At 34.3% G+C, this 21,715-nt stretch overlaps 1 protein-coding gene across 1 annotated transcript; it reads left to right on the plus strand.

The window, feature by feature from the left end:
- Window positions 1–621: 621 nt before the first annotated feature.
- Window positions 622–9,880, plus strand: LOC131638620 (uncharacterized; the record flags this gene model as incomplete). The annotated part of the gene is made up of 8 exons (XM_058909191.1): window positions 622–841; window positions 934–1,138; window positions 1,390–1,480; window positions 1,732–2,121; window positions 2,217–2,321; window positions 2,633–2,815; window positions 2,898–3,573; window positions 9,840–9,880. Coding segments are annotated over exons 1-8 (1,911 nt in total), but the record flags the coding sequence as incomplete, so codon positions are not given.
- Between the last annotated feature and the right edge of the window lie 11,835 nt (window positions 9,881–21,715).

Genomic DNA, 21,715 nt, shown 5'->3' on the forward strand with positions numbered 1-21,715 from the left:
GTAAATATTCCATTTTCAAATACACATTAGTAATGATGAGATTTTTTTAAATAGTAGATAAAGTTACCTTTTATATAGATTTTACAAATGGTGGAGTCTATTTTTCGTTTGCCTTCTATTTTTATAAACTCTAAATTATTTAATTATAAAATAGCAAGTAAATTTATGACAAAAAATTAATTACTATATTTAATAATGAATTACTCTCTCCAACTCAAATGTATCTTTAAATCTTAACAAATTATACATATAGTTCGTTAAGATTTTATAATTTAGATTAATTTTTAGGCGTTGAGTTGGAGATATTAGTTGGATATTGAATATAGTAATTGACTAATTATAAAATAAATAATGTGTATTTTTAAAATCTATATAAAAGGTAAGCTTTTTCTACTCTTCCACAAGAAAAGAAAGAAAATCTAATCATTAGTAATGAGTATTTGAATATAATATTTACAAATTGTCCACAATTGATTTGATCATCAGATTTGAAAAATTTAAACAAATTCAAAACTAAGGTTGTTGTTCTTTATTGAGATAAGGTTCAGAATATTTTGTGTTTATTATATTGAAAAGTAACGTTGTTGTAATACTATTGTGCAGTTGTTTTGAGAGGAAGAAATGGAGAAAAGTAGAATATTTTTGGTGGTGCTTATGTTATTGCAGTGTTGGGTAGCTATGGCGGATACTGAATATTTGAAATACAAAGATCCAAAGCAACCATTGAATACTAGAATTAAGGATCTTGTTGGTAGAATGACTTTGGAAGAGAAAATCGGTCAAATGCTTCAAATTGAGCGCACGGTTGCTTCTGCTGATATAGTGAACAAGTATTACATTGGTAAGTTTTTGTTAATAATATGATTATTCATTGTGAATCTCAATTGCGACGCGAAGGTTTATGATATTTAACCACGTGAAAAATTACTTCAGGGAGTCTTCTGAGTGCTGGTGGAAGTGTTCCTAAGGTGAACGCAACTGCAAATGATTGGGTTGATATGGTGAATAAGTTTCAAAAAGGTGCATTGTCGACTAGGCTTGGAATTCCAATAATATATGGAGTTGATGCTGTTCATGGTCATAACAATGTTTATAATGCTACTATTTTTCCTCACAATATCGGTCTAGGGGCTACAAGGTAAATAAATAACCATTATACATATATTTATTGTTGTTTCATAATGGAACCAAAGTTATCGGTAAATGAGGAGTTAGAGCTTGATGCAGTATGATTTTGAGCTTTTGATGTGATGGAAAAGGAGCTGACTTGCAATATTAGCACTTCAACGATATTGGGCCTTTTCCTATTAGGTCTTGTAGGCCGCCCAGAACAATCGTGTTTTGTTATGTTTCTTTGTATTGATGATTTTAGTTTCTTTGAATCTACAGGGATCCTCAACTAGTGAAGAAGATTGGTGATGCAACTGCTCTTGAAGCAAGAGCGACTGGAGTTTCATATCTCTTCTCTCCTAGCATCGCGGTAATTAAGATAATCAAATTACATATATGTCAATCGCACATTACAAAAGATAGTCGTTTGTTCAAATTCTTCTACGTTGTAGTGTGGTTATTACCACTATTTGACAATATTGTTCTATCTTATAAGGGATGTCTTTGAGGGTGTGTAAAATAGTGCCCCTAATTATTTAGTCACATTTAAGTTATGATTAACCAACACAGGGTGTTAGAAAACTTAAGACGGTCTTGCTTATAAAGTATATGTTTGTATAGGTTTGTAGAGATCCAAGATGGGGTAGATGTTATGAAAGTTATAGTGAAGATCATAAAATTGTTCAAGCTATGACCGAGATCATTCTAGGATTGCAAGGTGATATCCCTCCACATTCACGCAAGGGTGTTCCATATGTTGCTGGAAACAAGAAAGTAGCAGCTTGTGCAAAACACTATGTTGGTGATGGTGGAACGACAAAAGGAATCAATGAGAATAACACAGTTATAACAAGACATGAATTGCTTAGCATTCACATGCCAGCTTACTATGACTCAATTATTAAGGGTGTCTCAACCATCATGGTTTCTTACTCAAGCTTGAATGGACAAAAAATGCATACTAACTACGATTTAATCACAAGATTTCTCAAGAACACGCTCCGTTTTAAAGTAACACTTTACTTCATAAATCTCTCATTTCATATATCGAATATTGGTGTTTATCAGTATATGTATGCTTAAAAATTTGTTTTTATATTTTGTAGGGTTTTGTCATATCAGATTTTTTCGGAATTGACAAGATAACTTCACCTCCTCATGCTAACTACACACATTCAATTGAAATCGGAGTAAATGCCGGTATTGACATGGTAAACTATGATTTTTTTCAATTTTGCTGAGTAGTATTTTTATAGTTAGGTATCAAAATTTTCTTTCTGAAAGCTTCGTGTCCGCCCCTAGGACTGACTAATCTCAGGTACACCAATTTTACCATCCATTTACTGAGGTCTCTTTTAAAGCCAGAGCAAAAGTTCGGTATGAACTGACCCAACACATGAGTCGTCAAGAATCAAACTTGATATTCTAAAGCTTACAAACACTCACACTCTTTGCGTATAAACCAATGATTTTATACATATAAAATATGATCTTTTTAATACTAAATGTTGTAACGATGCAGGTAATGACTGCAGCTGACTTCCGAGAATTCATAGATGGCTTATCTTTACTAGTGAAAACAAATGTTGTATCTATGAAAAGAATCGATGATGCAGTGAAGAGAATTTTGAGAGTCAAGTTTGTAATGGGTCTGTTTGAAAAACCATTGGCTGATTACAGTCTTGCCGACCATCTCGGAAGCCAGGTTAGTCGACTAACTTTGATTTAAATATGTTTTTAGTCCCTACAAAGTTATAGAACTATATATTTTCAAACTAATTTGACAGGAGCATAGAGAGTTGGCTAGAGAAGCTGTGAGGAAATCATTGGTACTATTAAAGAACGGTGAAAGCATTGATAAGCCGTTGCTTCCTCTTCCTAAAAAGGCTTCAAAAATACTTGTTTCCGGAATTCATGCTGATAATCTAGGCTATCAATGTGGTGGATGGACGATTCAATGGCAAGGGCTTAGCGGCAACAACATTACTAGTGGTACGACAATTCTGAGTGCGATAAAAAATACAGTTGACAAAGACACTAAGATAGTCTATCAGGAGAATCCATCTCTCGAATATGTAAAATCAAATGATTTTTCATATGCAATTGTGGTAGTCGGAGAAACACCATATGCAGAAACAAATGGAGACAGTTTAAACTTAACCATCTCAGGTAATGGGGCAGAAACAATAAACAATGTATGCAGCGGAGTGAGATGTGTGGTTGTGTTAATAACTGGTAGACCTGTGGTTATGTTACCATATATTGACATAATCGAAGGACTTGTTGCGGCATGGCTTCCTGGTAGTGAAGGTTACGGTGTTACAGATGTTTTGTTTGGTGATTATGGATTTAGTGGTAAACTTCCAAGGACATGGTTTAAGAGTGTTGATCAATTACCTATGAATGTTGGTGATTCTCATTATGATCCTTTGTTTCCATTTGGATTTGGTCTTACTACTCAAGGTCTTAAGAATACTTAGAGCTTATTAGTGCTTGAATTAGTTAGGTGTTGTGTCATATGTCTTGATTATATGAAATCTAAGTACAAAATTTTCCTAAGTTGGGTGTTGTATCATATAAGTGTGTATCTGTAAGCTATTTATGAAATAAAATATCAAATAAAGTCAATAGTTTTCATAAGTTATCCAAATATGCCCTAGCTGGTAAAACGGAGCCCTAAAGGCGAAAAAAGAATCAATCATGTCATATTCATATATTCTACATTGCGAACACAAACAATTTAAATTAAAAGTCTATCAAGTTATTTAACCTCAATTTGGATATTCACATAATATTATAGTCTATTAATCCAAAAGAAGTTTATCAAACAAACACCTTAGAGTTTGTCTATAACACCCTTCTAAACCCCGCGGAAATTAACAAAATAATTCAGAGTAAAACATGAAAACAAGGGTGCCACAATTCCCATTAAAACAAACTTATCATAAATTCATTGTCATGCTTTCACTAAGGAACAATTCATCATAATACATAAACATCTCATGTTAACATAGCGGAAAATTCATCACACGGATAAGCATAACATCATCTATGCAATATCCCTCAAAATTAATACAATAACAACACGATAGAGTATCACCATAAACTCTAAACTAGCATTCCCCCAGTGTTACAATATCAGAGCATGACACCTGACGCTACACTAATACACTGACTTATGAGCTAATCCTCACCAAGTCGAAAGCAACTATCCTCAATCTGAAAATATCAACAGTAAGGGTGAGTCTCATCACAGTTAACAAATATTATTGCATCTTAAATAACAACACATCATAGTTATATCATTCGCCCAATTTCATCATATTCAGATTATCAGGAACATTCATCATTTACACAATACCAACAGAACACATCTTTCAAACAGACAATTATACTCAATATTGATTCAACAAAATACACAATCAACACATCATCAATATTTATAACACTAGAATACTTCTAATCATGTTATAAAAGTATGCATATGTATGAACTGACACTATGCATATGGTACCAACATCATCCAATGGGAATAACCCATGACCGATCCAACATCATCCAAATACGGCCCTGCCAGCACAGATTCCACACAATGGGAATCATGCCCTTCACTGATCCAACACACCCTTATGGATACAGTATCATCAATGCGCATGAATGAATGCAACATATACAACATACTTATATCATCGTCAAGTCTAATGAGTAACATCATCAAATACTCATTTAATCATCATCATCATCAACATCATCATCATCATCAAAGTATGTTTATATACATTAGCATCATTCAAATACAGTCAATCATCATCATCATCATCAAATAACATACACGTGTCCACATTAATCATCATCATTAACAAGAAGAACACACATGTATTCACATCATTCCAACACAACTCAATCAACATCATATAATTCTCAACAAATCATCACATCATAATGTTTTTCAAAACAACATCTTATATTGTCACATTTCATCATATATGTCAACAATACACCATCCAATTAAACAAATCGTCACATGATTAATATTTCAACATAGCATGTATTTAACATATCTCATCACATATATGTACGATACATCATTCACCAAGAAATAAAATCATATTTAAAAATAATTGGATTCACACCTCATTTCAGCATTTAAACACGTAGGCTATCTCATTTGATTCATCGTGCTCGAAACGACACTGAAAACGGACCTACGGTTCGAAAGTTACACATCATTTAACTTTTCCAAGAAAACAACTAATGCTACAGCACGCGGCGCAACCAAGGTTCGCGGCGCGACCTGAACCACACAAACAAGTTCGCGGCGCCAACCTATGCACGCGGCGTAATACGATAAAACAAGTACGCCTTCGCGGCGCCAACACAGGGACGCGGCGCGAACTGGCGATTTCACAGACTTTCGGGTCTGCGTCAGATCCTGCGATCTCACCCAATCTGAGTCCAAAACTGACTCTAAACATCATATACAGGAAGTTAATCATCAATTGCATCATTATTCATCATCACACATCAAAACAACACATAATTTATCAATAATCCATGCAATTTTCATCAATTTATAACCTCCCCAAACCTAACATATAATCCAATTGACTCAACAACATCCCTAATCAATATTATTATCTAAGAACACGATAATAGATGATAACCGGAGAGTCCCCCCTTACCTTAGCCAAAGATTGTTGATTGGTTCTTTTCCTCTTTGTTCCTCTTCACGTACCAGCTTCCCAATCTCTCATCTCCTCTGCTATGCTTTTCACGTTCCTTTCCCTTATTCCCAATTCTTATTATTTTATAAAATAAACTTTAATTGGAATAAGACCTTTACTAACATAACACCCCCTCATTCCTTAACATCACACATGGCCCAAAACCATAAACCATCCTTTTCCAATTAATTCTACAAATCATCAATAATTCTAATTATTAATTAAATTTCCATTTAAATTAAAAATTAAAATATACGGGTGTTACAACTCTCCCCCACTAAAAGAGTTTTCATCCTCGAAAACATACCTCAAGTAACCAGCTCGTATAAGAGTCCTTCACCTGACTCTCCAGCTCCCAATTAACATTACCATCAGTCAATCCTCAAAATCCATCTGACATAACCAACAGGAAACATGTTCCATACATTCAAATCCCAGTTCTTATGTCACATTTGACTATCCAAAAGTATACCACTCGCTATATCTCCAAAAAGATTAGCAACAATAGAACATAGGTACAACCTATACAATACGCTCATCCACTGAGTAATACAATTACACAATCCATAGTATGATCATACTTGATCAACAATGCAGTAATGAATTCCATCTACCAAGCATACCAACCTTAGACACACTCTTCCATCTGAGCGATAAGGTAATACTTACACTTTTCACCAACTGCTTCCTTCAAGAAACTCAGTATTCATATTCCTATACTATTGAATTCCAATTATTTGGATCCTCTTAAGTCACACCATCAATTATCCAGCACTTTACATTCCGCTTTTTCTGCAATACTCTGATTACTCATCACAATCATCTATACTAAATAGATTTATGAGTTTCACCCGATTCCGACTCTCTTTACTCATTCGTCCAAGAGTCATTCCTCATCATTCATGGTACTAATCTACCACTTAGAAATCCTTACTCGCATCCAACGAAAACCAATTCCTGATTTACTTCCTCTATTTAAACATCCTAACCATCAGAATAAGTACACACAAGTAATTATAATCACACTCATTAGCCTCAATACGCCAATTCTTACAAAACAACTCAAATTGAGTTTCGCTCTTTTCTAAGAATTAAATAAATTTTCTCCCTTCATAGAGTATAATTCCTCATTATATCTGGAATCTACAATAACCCCTTAACAACAACACAAAATTATTACAACATCATATAGCATCAACTCTTCATTTTAATTTCGCCGAATATATACATCTCGACAATTATTCAAAAGAGTTACAATTCTTCGACACGACATTCTTACATCCATTGGATTCTGAATCCAACATATAGATCAATACATATTCTCTATGTAAGATACTGACATATTAATTCCTTACTTCCCGCGAGTAGTACTCATAACACTACTCCACGTCACACTTTCGCTGCGCGACTCTGATTACCCGTCTTATGTCATCATCCACGATGTTGCATTCTTCCATATTCACTTCTTCATAAGTTCACACAACATAGTGAGTGATTACTCTCACGGCTTAGTATTCATCACATCTTAAACCATTAAGGTAACAAACAAGTTCATCCCATCTATATGATTTCTGTCTACTACCAACAAGAGATTTAGGGTGATCAAGTCCTAAATTTGTCAATAGATAGTTAAAAATCATATTTAAGCATAAACCGTCGTTACTACATAATAGTGTCCCTTCCGAGTTTGCACCCAAACTCATTAACATCGTCATAGTCCAATAATCCACTACGGTGCCCTTCTTCTAGAATATTCTTCCGAAGCTCAACACATCAGTTACACAAATCCAATAACTCAACCTCATTACACCGTTCTCTAATCTCGTCAAGAATACCACTAGTCAACTTCTAGCATACCCAATCTAACATTATTAGGAGTGCCTTCACATACCAACTCAAGTCTCAAAATTGTCCAATTAAATCCAACTCATTCATCATTAGCACCGACATTTTTAAAGACTTCCTACGCAACACAGTAGCACAACATTTTCCTTACCAGGATGGTAATTCAAACCAAAATCATAATCCTAGAAAAATACTCTAATCATCTCTGCCGCCTCTTATTAAGTCCTTTCTGATCAAAGAGGTACTTCAACTCTTATAATCACAAAACACTTCGAATCTTGAACCACACAATTAACCTGTAAGACCAAGACAACATTCATAACTCGTGGTTTTAATCCAAATTCCATGACATCCTCCACGTCCATATATCATCCCACTCGGAATCTCAACAAAGTCTTCTTCACATCAATAGGTGTCAGAAATCCTCTAAAATTCTTCTTTTATACTTGTCGTTACTTTGCCATCACAAATACGATTCCAAGAGTTCTAAAGTTTATCCCCTCTTTACTACTAATGCACTCTTCACTAAAATTCATCGGCACTCAAACCATCTTTATTACCGAACATCTCATCAACCTATTCATCAACAACATGTTCCACTCAATTTTTTTTCAAACAATCACGGTAGTAGGCATTCCTATTCCACCAGTTTCACGCTTCCTTAACCGACTCCACAATATCTCCTTATAAGATCACCTCTACTGTATTTATAACTCCCCCATAAGGTAGAACATAATTTCACCTCTTCGTAGGCTCAAACGGCACATTAACCCGACATTCGAAGCTCAAGATATGAATTTTCCAATCATTATCCGAAAATCCAACACCGACATCATGCAGCGACGCTCAATACGCTATTCCCAAAACTCTTCAAATGATATACTCAATTCTTAAAATTACTCCTCAACAAACCTTCTAATTATTCCTTCAATCCGTTCAACACTGACACTAACACCCCGTGCAGTACCAATAGACAAGTCTAATTATAAGAACAAGAGTAACCGCAACTTCGCCTCTTTCCAACGTCATCCTGTCACAATTAATTATGTTACAGCTGCTGCAACCATTTTTATAACAAAGTTCATCTCGTTAGCTTTCCGACGCTTCAAACGGAACTCAAATCGGATGTCCAGAACTCTAGTTATGAATTTTCGAAGTTCTGCAGTTATTCAGCCATTTTCCTGCGTTTTCTTACGAAAATCTCACCCCAAAACTCATTCTCTTCATCTAGATCACATTCCAAACAGCCCCTTATCATATCTCTTCACTTCCAAACATTCTTATAACTCGGGTAACATATCCCATCACCGAAGTGCGATTTCTGGAACATCACGACAGCAATCCTCTTTGCAACTTGCAGCTGAATCTCTTCCGAGACGTATGGCTACTCAACTGACATCTTCGCAGCACACCAGCAGAGCTGACACATCGCAACCTTCCAATTTCCTCCTCTTACAATAACTGTCAATTACCTCTAATCATCTTCCTTCAATATGTTCCAACTTAATTACCAGTCAAGTCTTGATTTCAAGTCGCCTTCAATTCGGGAAACAACAAACTCCAACAACGCTCGCACTGTTGCCAACAACAGCCTACTGAATCAATCGTCTTACAACTGAAACATAACCGAGAAGCGAAGCTTCTCCCCCACTTGTTTCAATCCAACACCTGCAACAAACAACCAAGTACCGACAGTGATTCACTCACATGTCGCTTACCAAGGGATAATATGCCGACAGTATACAACTGTCGTGCGACTCAACTGACTTGACAATTGGCCGGACGGACCGACCTGCTCTGATACCACTATTGTAACACCCTTCTAAACCCCGTGGAAATTAACAAAATAATTCAGAGTAAAACATGAAAACAAGGGTGCCACAATTCCCATTAAAACAAACTTATCATAAATTCATTGTCATGCTTTCACTAAGGAACAATTCATCATAATACATAAACATCTCATGTTAACACAGCGGAAAATTCATCACACGGATAAGCATAACATCATCTATGTAATATCCCTCAGAATTAATACAATAACAACACGATAGAGTATCACCATAAACTCTAAACTAGCGTTCCCCCAGTGTTACAATATCAGAGCATGACACCTGACGCTACACTAATACACTAACTTATGAGCTAATCCTCACCAAGTCGAAAGCAGCTATCCTCAATCTGAAAATATCAACAGTAAGGGTGAGTCTCATCACAGTTAACAAATGTTATTGCATCTTAAATAACAACACATCATAGTTATATCATTCGCCCAATTTCATCATATTCAGATTATCAGGAACATTCATCATTTACACAATACCAACAGAACACATCTTTCAAACAGTCAATTATACTCAATATTGATTCAACAAAATACGCAATCAACACATCATCAATATTTATAACACTGGAATACTTCTAATCATGTTATAAAAGTATGCATATGTATGAACTGACATTATGCATGTGGTACCAACATCATCCAATGGGAATAACCCATGACCGATCCAACATCATCCAGATACGGCCCTGCCAGCACAGATTCCACACAATGGGAATCATGCCCTTCACTGATCCAACACACCCTTATGGATACAGTATCATCAATTCACATGAATGAATGCAACATATACAACATACTTATATCATCGTCAAGTCTAATGAGTAACATCGTCAAATACTCATTTCATCATCATCATCAACATCATCATCACCATCAAAGTATGTTTATATACATTAGCATCATTCAAATACAGCCAATCATCATCATCATCATCAAATAACATACATGTGTCCACATTAATCATCATCATTAACAAGAAGAACACACATGTATCCACATCATTCCAACACAACTCAATCAACATCATATAATTCTCAACAAATCATCACATCATAATGTTTTTCAAAACAACATCTTATATTGTCACATTTCATCATATATGTCAACAATACACCATCCAATTAAACAAATCGTCACATGATTAATATTTCAACATAGCATGTATTTAACATATCTCATCACATATATGTACGATACATCATTCACCAAGAAATAAAATCATATTTAAAAATAATTGGATTCACACCTCATTTCATCATTTAAACACGTAGGCTATCTCTTAAGATTCATCGTGCTCGAAACGACACTAAAAACGGACCTACGGTTCGAAAGTTACACATCATTTAACTTTTTCAAGAAAACAACTAACGCTACAGCACGCGACGCAACCAAGGTTCGCGGCGCGACCTGAACCACACAAACAAGTTCGCGGCGCTAACTTATGCACGCGGCGCGACACGATAAAACAAGTACGCCTTCGCGGCGCCAACACAGGGACGCGGCACGAACAGGCGATTTCACAGACTTTCGGGTCTGCGTCAGATCCTGCGATCTCACCCAATCTGAGTCCAAAACTGACTCTAAACATCATATACAGGCAGTTAATCATCAATTGCATCATTATTCATCATCACACATCAAAACAACACATAATTTATCAATAATCCATGCAATTTTCATCAATTTATAACCTCCCCAAACCTAACATATAATCCAATTGACTCAACAACATCCCTAATCAATATTATTATCTAAGAACACGATAATAGATGATAACCGGAGAGTCCCCCCTTACCTTAGCCAAAGATTCTTGATTGGTTCTTTTCCTCTTTGTTCCTCTTCACGTACCAGCTTCCTAATCTCTCATCTCCTCTGCTCTGCTTTTCACGTTCCTTTCCCTTATTCCCAATTCTTATTATTTTATAAAATAAACTTTAATTGGAATAAGACCTTTACTAACATAACACCCCATCATTCCTTAACATCACACATGGCCCAACACCATAAACCATCCTTTTCCAATTAATTCTACAAATCACCAATAATTCTAATTATTAATTAAATTTCCATTTAAATTAAAAATTAAAATATACGGGTGTTACATTGTCTAAAATCTCCCGTCATCCTTCCAATTAAATTTGGCATCCTTCAATTTTTTAATAGTGTTACTTTGTGTAATACAATGATAATGACTAAATTTATGTAAATAATATTCTATTTATATTGCAAATTATAAGAAGTTTACATTCACTTTTGTTTTTTTTTTTTTTTTGTGTTTGAGATGATTTTCATGGGTTTTAGATGAATATTGATCAATGTGATGATGAAGATGATAAAGGAGAAGAGGGAAAAGGTTGAAGTTATATAAAAAATATTATGTGTTAATAGTTCATTCTTACCTTCAGTAGACTATCTATTTCCATTGTTACCCAAAAAAAGAAAGAAAAAGAACATAAGTGAATGAACATTTCTTATAATTTGCAATGAAAGAGATTATTATTTTAAAACATTCTCCCATCAGAACAAGTTCGTATTTTATTTACAACATTTTCTTTAAAAATGACCATTATCTCACTGTCAAATGACTTAAATCTCTAATGGATTTTTACAAAACATCACAAAAAAGTACATATATGTTCCTAAAAATTCCTGAGAAGCGTCGGTGATAGTGAGAGACAAAGTTCATTACTTCATATTTCTGATATTTCTTAAAACCCTAACCCTAAAAACACTTCTAAATGGACTTCAATCACACTCTATTTAAGCTTTCCACTCCCTCCCTATTTGTTCTCTCCGATGAAGACTTCCGCTTCTACTACAACTTTCCTGAATTTAGACATCTCATTGAAGAAACTGCCAACACATCACATACAATTACATATCTATTCCTCAAAATGCTATCAAAAAAGCATCAATGATAGTGAACAACATTGTTTACCTATTCACATTCACCACCATTTTCCATCTAAATACCCATTTCATTCCATTCATTATATTTCTTAAAATGCTAACTCTAAAAACCTTTCTCAATGGACTTCAATCACCACTTTTATGTTCTTTCCACTTCAACCCTATATGTTCCCTCCAACAACAACTTTTTCTTTCCATATAACTTCCTTGAGTTCAGACATCTCCTATAAGAAATCACTAGAAAATCACATTCAATGTTAAACCAAATTAGTTCCTAAAAAAAATATGTGGTCTAGGTACATCTTTCCCCGCCAACATCGCTGATGCTTGTGAATAAATTATTAATGCAAATGACTATGTTTTGGGGCTTGCGGACGAGATTGTGGATGAGTTTCATAGGGTTCAAAAGGAGCAAGATATGGAAGAAGGGGAAGACATGTTTTTCAAATTGAAGAATGGGAAGAAAATGGTTGGTTATTTGGGTGATTAAGTGATTGGGAAGAAATAGAAATTTTTGTTTCATGTAGACACTCTTAGGAAACTACAGTATCATTATAACCTTGTGTTCACAACTCAAATCAACATTTTGAACATGGTTGGTTAAAAATATTTTAAAATAATTTTTTTCTGTGTTTGAGACGAATTTTATGGGTTTGAGATAAGTGTGATGATGAAGGTGGTGAAGGAGAAGAGGGAAGAAGATGAGTTTATATAAAAAATATTATGTGTTGAGAATTTATAGTTATATTCAGTAGATTATCAATTTCCAGCCATCTAATATTTTTTAAAAGATCAAATTGTTAAAATTAAAAAAATAACAAAGTCTTTGGTGGGTACTCAACAAAATTGTCTCTCGTAAGATAATTAAAGTTAAAAGTTAACAAAATTGACTAAGTTGGCTAATGGTATTGTTTTTTAGGGACTAAAACGTACAACTTACTAAATAAACGACCAAGGTGTAATCTTAAGTTAAGTTAAGGGACCACGACACTAATTAACCTTTTAAGAAATATAGATGGTAGGAAATTGATAGTCTATGGAATGTAACAATGAACTGTCAACATATAGTATTTTTTCTCTAGCTCCATCTTTTTCCCTCTACTCCTTCATCATCTTCATCATCACATCATCAATATTTATCCCAAGTTCACAAAAAGGAACAAAAGCAAATGAAAAATTATTATAATTTGCAATGAAAGAGATTAATTTTTTAAAATATTGTCCCATCCTAACAAGTTAGTATATTTTTTACATAAAATTCTCTATTATAATGACATATATTTTACGATCAAGTGATTTAAATCTCTAAAGGATTTTGCCTATACATGACATAAAAGTACATATATGTTCCCCAAAATGCTCTCACAGAAGCGTCATTGATATCATTTATATATGTTAAAATTAAACGATTTTTTATGATTGATTGAAGGTATACTAGCAAATTTTTTGTGATGGGTAGATAAATATATATATATATATATATATATATATATATATATATATATATATATATATATATATATATGGGGACGTATCAAATGAGAACTTTGGCTATAACGAGAATTAGAACTTTTAATAATAACCGTATGATTTAAAATCAATGCTCAGATTTGCTTTAATGTGATATGTATTTAAACCAGAATCTATCTATTAATTATTGTCTCTTAAAGTTTAAGTAAAATCTGAGCATTGATTTCAAATCGTACGGTTATTATTAAAAGTTCTGAATTCTCATTATAGCTATAGTTCATATTTTATACGTCCCCCTATAAGTTCTCATTTGATACGTCCCCTATATGTGTGTGTGTATATATATATATATATATATCAAGTAAGAGGGCATTTTAAATAAGAGAAATGAGGAGTTAATCCTTGCCTTTAGATTGGATATTTGGTCTTGATGAACATTTATTGTCTATGATTGCACACGATTTTATCACGACCAAAATTCAATCCATGACCAAATGGAAAAAAGTTGCCAAAAAGACTGGACCAAGTAAGGGAGAAACTCACTGGTCTTCTGTTCGTAGACATCTGAACAGAATAACTGAAACATATTATCCACCTAGAAACAAATTCAGTGGGGATTTTCAAAGAAAGCGAGCTTTTTCTGCTTAAGACACTCTAAATGAAAGAGCAATCTGTTTGACAGTAAACTTCATGATAGCAAATGTGAATGTATGACTGTTTTTGATGCATGTTAATGATGCATATGCTGCCAAAACTTAGCACAAGAATTAACTAAAGAGATGGAGTACGAGAATAACATAATCAAGCATGTCTCAAGCTGAACACCAGAGCAGAAACTGCTATAACAATCTTTTGATGGCTTCAGAATAAATGCTGCCCAACACTAGGGAACATTGGAGCTGAGAGAACACAACGACTGAGTTCTACACCATATTCGAGCCAGGCCAAAGGTGCATTGAGTGGAACACATTCTTTCTCTTTTGCATATGAATATATCAACATATCCATTCCTTGTACTGCACTTATGAACCAAAGTAAAACTTCTTTTATAATTTTCAAAAGGATTTTGTTGAAATCAAATTTCTCTTTGTTTCAAAAATTACTATCAACAATAAATGACATTTTGAGAGATATGAAAGAAATAAGATTGCCAATAAAAAGGGTAAAGGCTCAAACTTTTTTAATAGAATGGTAGCCTGCAAAAGGCAAGACCCCATGGATTATTACAAATTTGGAAAGTGGTAATGCGGACCTCCGTTTTTCGGGCCATACCTCTGAGCGGGAGAGATACGTGAACTGACTCTTTTTTATCGCTTATGCTTTCGCATTTTTGAAAATTCACAGAGTCGCCACCGACCTTTTATTTTATCCAATTAAGGAAAGGTTTATAAAAGAAACAGAAAAAAGACCTTTAAGAAATTCTAGGTAAGGGGGTAGGTTATACAAAGGGAAGGTGTTAGCACCCTTTGTATCCATGGTTATCCATGGGCTCTTAAGTTTTCTTAGCTCACTTGTTTTTCGATCACTTTTCAATTGCTTTAGAATGCTCATATGTGGTTTCAAATACCTTTGTAAATTGAATTTGTAATGATCCTTGTGCGGATGTATACAAAATGTTTGTTTATCTTTCGAAAGATGGTTTGAAAATAACGTTAACTTTGTAATGATCCGTGTTTGGATGTATACAAAATATTGTCTTTTTGGAAAGTTTTGTTTTGAAAAACAACAGTGTATGAGAATTTTGTTTGTTTTGATTTGAGCAAGCAAACTAGGAGGTCTACCCTGAGTTGTAAGGTCTTTATCCTATTTCCTTTAAAAATCTATCCTTTCACCGGATACAAACAAAAGGTTCGGTTTTGTACTCGAAACAGTAGAATTTTGACTTTGATTTTGAAAAGAATGAGAAGGGATTACCTTAAAAGGTGCAAGTGTGATTGTGATTGGATTCAGATATTTTATCTTTGAAGTTAGTGATCTAACGGTTCAATTTTATCTTTGACATACACGCAGTTTTATATGTGCTGGAATTTAAATGCAGAAATGTAAAATGCGGAAAGTAAATCTATGCTATTACATCGATTGTGCGGGAAATGTAAACTAGCCTATTTACATGATTTTTACAACCTATACATTTATCTAGGAATTTAAATTGCAATAAGATAAATAGAGAAATGCATGTTTTTGGTTTTTTTTGATGATTGATTTTAATTTAAAATTAATGCATAATTAATTAAATTAAAATGAGAAAAAGAAAATAAATTTAAACCTAGAAATTAAGCTTAAAAATATGTTCAAATGTGCTTGTTAATTAATTTTAAAACAAAACTAATTTTTTTTGGAATTTTTGAAGATGTTTTTGAAATTATTAAGTTAATTAAGACATAATTATGCAAATAATTATACAAATAATTAAAACTTAAAGAGAAAATTATCCTAAATATGATAAATTAGTTTATAATATATAAACAATATTTAATATAAAGAACAATTTTTTTATGATTTTTTTGATTGGTTGAAAATAATTAAAAAGCAAATATATAAATATATACTAATTAATTATGCAAAATATTGGAATTATGAAGAAAAATAAAATATTTTTTATTTCAAAAAATAATATATTATCTTAGAAGCTTAAAAATATTTTTTGTGTATTTTTTGGATTTTTTAAACTATTTTTAATTAATTTTGCAAAGAAATTAAAATAGAAATAAAAAATAAAAGGATACTAATCAGATGTGGTTGATTATGAGGGAGTATGATGTTCATGCATGATCTGGCGCGTTGGATTGGATGGAAAGTGGATCAGAAGGCTCAGATTTTGAGGCGCATGACAATCAGTATACCTGGAAAACACTTGATTAGAGGAAAATTTAAAAGAACGCGCGCGCTGGCTGGCCAATGGGGTGAGGACACGCATCATCTTCAACCTCCAGACACCACTTTTAACAGCGCTTTCTGGCTAGAAGCGCTGTAATAGATTAAACTCATCCCTGCACAATAGCGAATAGGTGTAAACAAGCATAGAAATCAGGCGCGATAGGACCATTAAATTCGTCTTGTTCCACTGAATGTAACCATGCCCTTAATTTGGTTTAATTTTGGCTCTAATGAAGAACCCTAAATTTGAGCTTAGAAACCCTAAAATGGTGGTTTTGTGCAAACGGTCATTAAAACTTAATTAAAGCTCCAGAAACGACCAGAGCACCAATCTAAACACAAATATATATCTACATCTTGTTAAATGTGCGTGTATGATCAGATATGAGTTGGTTTTTGTTTGAGCAAATCGTGACCTGTGTAGCTCGATTCAATGAGGTTTAAGACTTGCAATTGATTGGAATAGTTTCAGTGAAGCTCAGAGATGATGTTTGAATGTTTAGTTTGTATTGAAATCGACTGAAACTTAAAATTCGAATTTCAAGTTTCTTTGAATATTACAAGTTGTTACAAGAGTGATATATGCTTATGAATGCTTCTGAATTCGTCCTCTTTTGATTGTGAAGTGTTATAGCCTTTATATAGACTATGTTGTGCTTAGAATTGAAGCTAAGAAGCATCTTGTTGCCTTTGTTGAATTCTTGATTTTTTTATATTAAAACCTTTGAATTGTTGACCAAGTCTTGCTTCCCTTCAATGCTCTTGCCTTGTACCTCAATCCTCTGCAGAAAATTGAAGATTTTTGGATGACTCATGCTTAAATTGTAAGCTATCCATTATCCATTCATTTTTCCTTTTAATTTAATCTTAAAATAAGATAAAATTAAGCCAAAAATGGATAAAAATGGTATGGGCTTAGTCTTGGTCGTGGGAGGCCCATAATATTATGGTAATGATGTTTGAACTATGAAAACTTGGCCCCATTTGGAAAAAATGCATTTTTGAGCAATGTTGTTTTTATGCATTTTCCCAAAATTTAGCCAACTTCAACAAGGTGTAAATCCCTCAATTTTTGTCATATGAAGGAGATCTTGCAGTTTTTGGAAACCTCAAAGAGTCCTCTAACCAATTACTTTGGTCTCATGTCAAAATGATTTTTGATGCTCCTTGTGTGTCCTTTTGAAAAAAGTGTCTTTTTGTTGACTTTGAAAATGACCTGTAATGTCTTTGGTCATGTTTTTCAAATGGTGAATGCAATGACCATGGGATCAATTGCATTTGAAATATAATTGAATTTCCTTCAAAATGAGCTTTGGTTTGAATTTTTTGGATGAAGTATGAGAGAGTTATGACCAGTCAAAGTTGAGTTGACTTTTCAGGCAAAAACCCTAATTTTGAATCTTAGGGTTTTGTTGATTTTTTATCTTTCCTTGATGAATTATGATCATCCAATGATCAAATGATGCGTCCTTTGACAAAATATGTACTTTGACAAAAAATTTCATTTTTGACTGTCTGTTGACTTTTTTGGTCAAACGGGTCGTCTGTTGACTGTTTGAGCTGCTGACGGTGCGTCTGAGTGAATTGAAGTTTGAAAATTTGTATGATGGTACTTTGAGATCTATGGATGTCCATGAAATCCATTTGAGGTCTCAAAAACTTGTTTCTCCTGTAAAAACAAGAAAACCCTAGTCAGGGACTGTTTGTGTAGGAGACAGTTAAGCGTACCTGATTTTTGTGCAGTGTTGAGTCTCTGCTAATCGCGTGATATTAAGAAGACTTCTAGAACAAAAATCTTGGAATTTTGAATTGCAAAAGATTGATTTGATTGATGGTACAAAACACTGAGAATTGTACTGCCAGCAGTTTGACTGTCGACTGACTGTTACCAGTACAGTCTGAGTTTCCTGATTCTGCGCCTGCAAAAAGATTTAACTCTGTACCAATTGTGTCAGTACTATTTATCTGTAAATAAATAAATAGCATGTGTGAAGTAATAAACAGTATTTGGCGTTTGCGTAAGAATAAATTCAACTGCAAGCCAAATTACTGTATAAGAAAAATTCTAAAAACTAAGTATTTCATATGTCAGGATATTTGTTGAAATAAAAATCCATGATTATATGAGACTCTTAATTTTCAGATTGGAGTTTTCTTGAAAAAAGATGCGGGCAAATTTTGGGGTATAACAGTTGCCCCTATTCAATCTTCTTAAACCTGAAGAGATTGTCTGAAATCTGAAGGTAGAAGATGATTGAATATTTAGATGCCCTGAAAATTTGCACTTACCTTGATCAGAAGAGATGTTGAAGTTGCATTTGAATGTCGTCTGCGAAATGTTGTTGGCAGATTGAAACATTACCTGAGATGGGCTTTCAGATGCCACCTAGTAAATGGGTTGATGGTTTGTTCATCAGAATGAATTCATTGATTATATCTTGATGAAGGATTTGAAAGTCTTTGTGTTGACTGTTTCGGAACCGTCCAAGGTTACCGCTTTAAGTCTAGGAGGATGATTGCTACAGAACTTGTCCAAAGTTTTTCCTGCTTTAGATTTTGAAAGTTGATCATTGTGGAACCGTTTGAGGTATCATCTTTAGATCTTTGATGTTAGATCATTCTTGAATCTTCTGAGGTATCGACTTTAGATCTTCAATGTTAGATCGTTCTGGAACCGTCTGAGGTATCAACTTTAGATCTGCAATGTTAGATCGTTCTGGAACCGTCTGAGGTATCAACTTTAGATCTTCGATGTTAGATCGTTCTTGAACCGTCTGAGGTATCGACTTTAGATCTTCAATGTTAGATTGTTCTGGAACCGTCTGAGGTATCAACTTTAGATCTGCAATGTTAGATCGTTCTGGAACCGTCTGAGGTATCGACTTAGATCTGTGATGTTAGATCATTCTGGAACCGTCTGAGGTATCGACTTAGATCTGCGATGTTAGATCATTCTTGAACCGTCTGAGGTATCGACTTTAGATTTTCGATGTTAGATCGTTCTGGAACCGTCTGAGGTATCAACTTTAGATCTTCGATGTTAGATCGTTCTTGAACCGTCTGAGGTATCGACTTTAGATCTTCAATGTTAGATCGTTCTGGAACCGTCTGAGGTATCAACTTTAGATCTACGATGTTAGATCGTTCTGGAACCGTCTGAGGTATCGACTTAGATCTTCAATGTTAGATCGTTCTGGAACCGTCTGAGGTATCGACTTAGATCTGTGATGTTAGATCGTTCTGGAACCGTCTGAGGTATCGACTTAGATCTGCGATGCTTGTTTTTGAGTTGATAAGTGATCAGAATGAATCTTCGGCTTGATTATATCTGAGAGAACCGTTCATGGAATTCAGGTGAACACTGCATGTGATTGAGAATATCTTTGTTGAAGATATCTGTCTACCTGAAAAAATCAAGTTAGCGATATGCAATGTTTATGATGCATGTAATGTGAGCTAAAGGAGAAATAGGCATGTTATGTTGTGTATGAATATGCGTATGAATATGCGCATGATGCATGATGTATGATGTATGATGTATGAATGTGAATATGAATGTGTGATGTATGAATATGAATGTGTGATATATGAATATATGAATGTGTGATGTATGAATATGATGTCAAGCTTCTATTTGGGAAAATAAATTTCCGTCAGTCATCTGGATATGACTATATTGTGATTGTTGATGATCTTTTGTCTTGTTTGAGTACCCTCGGCTGGGGAAATTCTTTGAGAACCATGGTACTCTGTTGAAGGATCTTTGACTAATAACTTGGGAATGAAAGGTAGCTGGAAGTTCTGATGCCCTTTCAAATGGGAATGAGGAAGATGCATAATCCTCCGATGCACTATCTGACCAAGTCCGGGTGCGGGGATCACACCTTCTGAAGATAGTAATCTGGAACAACCCTGCTGGGGGATAAGACTTCTTTTGAAGAGAAAATCTTTTTGAGGAATTTGCTGAGAAATGCATTTCTCTTGGGGATTTTCTTCTGATGGGATGATGTCCAGATAATTGGGACATTACCTGAATGCTATTCCTGTTTTTCCTGGTAAACATCAATCATATTCAAATGCACATGTTCATTCAGAATTATCATTGGGACGTTTACGTATTTAAAACAGAAAAAGTGAAAATAGTGATTTTTGAGCCTAAGCTGCATTGATTTTTGAAAAAGAGCCATGATAGGCTGATTAGCACAGGGAGACAACAATCCTAGAAGTAGGAAACTTCCATAAAGTTTTGGAAAATATTTATAAAGATAAATAGCTATGTGAAAACAATCCAGTCAAGTTTCAACTCTGCTATTGCCAATCTGTCTTCGAGCATCTCATCCCTCACTTGTTGGAAGAAAGTGATTGGACTGATCGGTGTCTTTGAGGTGTTGAATCTTGATGGTGAGTGATCAGTGGTTTTCACACATATATTTACCGTTGTTTTTAAGTATGTTTAAGTTATGTTATTGAGTGTTTTATTTCTTTATTCTACATTTTATGCTTTGGTTGTGTATTTTACTGTTTGCAGGCTTAAAGGAATAAATCGAGACAAATCAATGCCAAAAAGTACAAAAAGGGGAGTTTCGAAGGAAGTGAAAAGTCAAGCTACATGAGGTCTGACACGACCACCTGTGTCACCTGAAACGGGCCATGTTAGGATGAAGCGTGGCCAAGAAAATGCAAAGGAGATGAAAGTCACGGGGCTGACACGACTCGTGTTAGCAAGTGTGAGATCTGGAAATGTTCAGCATGTTTCTCATCGTGACAGGTGTGTAGTATTTTGATCATAACTAGAGCTTCGTAACTCCGATTGACGCGGTTCCGGTGGCAAAATTTCGCTAACGAAAAGGGCTACAACTTTGATGAAGAACACAAAGCCAAATTATGAAGTTAAGGTGTCACACGGACCGTGTTAATCAACACGGCCACCCGT

The sequence above is a fragment of the Vicia villosa genome, unplaced genomic scaffold (assembly GCF_029867415.1).
Source record: "Vicia villosa cultivar HV-30 ecotype Madison, WI unplaced genomic scaffold, Vvil1.0 ctg.002353F_1_1, whole genome shotgun sequence".
NCBI classification, from domain to species: domain Eukaryota; kingdom Viridiplantae; phylum Streptophyta; class Magnoliopsida; order Fabales; family Fabaceae; genus Vicia; species Vicia villosa.